Source organism: Elephantulus edwardii, unplaced genomic scaffold (genome assembly GCF_000299155.1).
Source record: "Elephantulus edwardii isolate Elephantulus edwardi_28Jun2011 unplaced genomic scaffold, EleEdw1.0 scaffold00017, whole genome shotgun sequence".
Classification (NCBI taxonomy): domain Eukaryota; kingdom Metazoa; phylum Chordata; class Mammalia; order Macroscelidea; family Macroscelididae; genus Elephantulus; species Elephantulus edwardii.
In genome coordinates this window covers 20836254-20837335 of record NW_006399767.1, presented here as the reverse complement: position 1 = coordinate 20837335, position 1082 = coordinate 20836254, and the positions used below count along the sequence as shown (strand labels likewise).

The following is a 1082-nucleotide window of genomic DNA, read 5'->3' as shown; positions in this document are numbered from 1 at the left end:
TTATTCAAAGTAGGTGACCCTGGAGAACATTGTGCTGAATGAAATATCTTAGTCACAAAAGGACAAATACTGCATAGTGCCACTGTTGTAAAACGGACTGATACTGGGGTTTGGGGAAGACTGAGAAAGATGGGATAAATTATACTGCATTGAAACAGATGAGCGAGAAGACTGTTTAAAAGGGATATATGATTAAGTATTATTGTCATCACATGAGTCCAGAGTGAAGGCTGCATAGTGGAGTGGACTTGGGGGGAGGGATTTTATAACAATGAAAGAATTTTTCTTTTACTCTTTAAAGAAAAGAGTGAACTGCAAGGGAGGTTGGGCAGGGAGAAAAGTGCAACAATGAATGAATGGAAATCCAAAATCTCAGTAAATTTTAATTAACGTTAATAATTAAAAAGTACAAATCTGAGGACTTCAGGCCTAGAACCAATATCTAGTGGTTGATGAATGTCTAGAGGTCCTTTTTATACATATTTAATTTTGAGAACCAGTCTTCCAGAACATATTCTCCTCTGTTAAGATACAGAATTATTTTTCTAGGATGCATGTAAATTGTTTAGCAGTTGCTCTCCCTGATGTTTCTCAATTATGTTTCCACTTCTCAGGAAGCCTACGGTATTCTAAACAGATTTGAAGTTGAAGTAACCAAAGAGGAATCAGAAGCAGTTGATACTTTGAGATATTCTTTCAACAAATTGCAAAGCAAAGCTGTAAGTAAAAATTCAGTTACTGTATCTTTCATGTCATACTTTTTTAGGCCTAATGCTTATAATTTATAACCATTTATTGACATTTAACTCACATAAGGCCCCAGGAATAGATGTTATACCAAATGACATATTTCAGCTAACAGATGCTGCCCTGGACGTGTTCACCAAGTTGTGTCAAGAAATCTGGAGAACAATATATTTGTTCCCATTCCAAAGAAAGGTGACCCAACAGAATGTGGAAACTATAGAACAATATCATTGATTTCACATGCAAGCAAGATTCTGCTTAAGATTATCCAAAAACAACTGGAACAGCACATCAGCAGAGAACTGCCAGAAGTGCAGGCTGGGCTTAGAAGGGGT

At 36.5% G+C, this 1082-nt stretch overlaps 1 protein-coding gene across 1 annotated transcript in view; it reads left to right on the top strand.

Moving 5' to 3' along the window:
- The window catches only part of DNAH8 (dynein, axonemal, heavy chain 8), a 555032-nt gene that overhangs the window by 200492 nt on the left and 353458 nt on the right, over positions 1 to 1082 (top strand). The window contains 1 exon segment of the mRNA XM_006882162.1: positions 615 to 719. Coding sequence (XP_006882224.1) covers positions 615 to 719 — 105 coding nt within the window.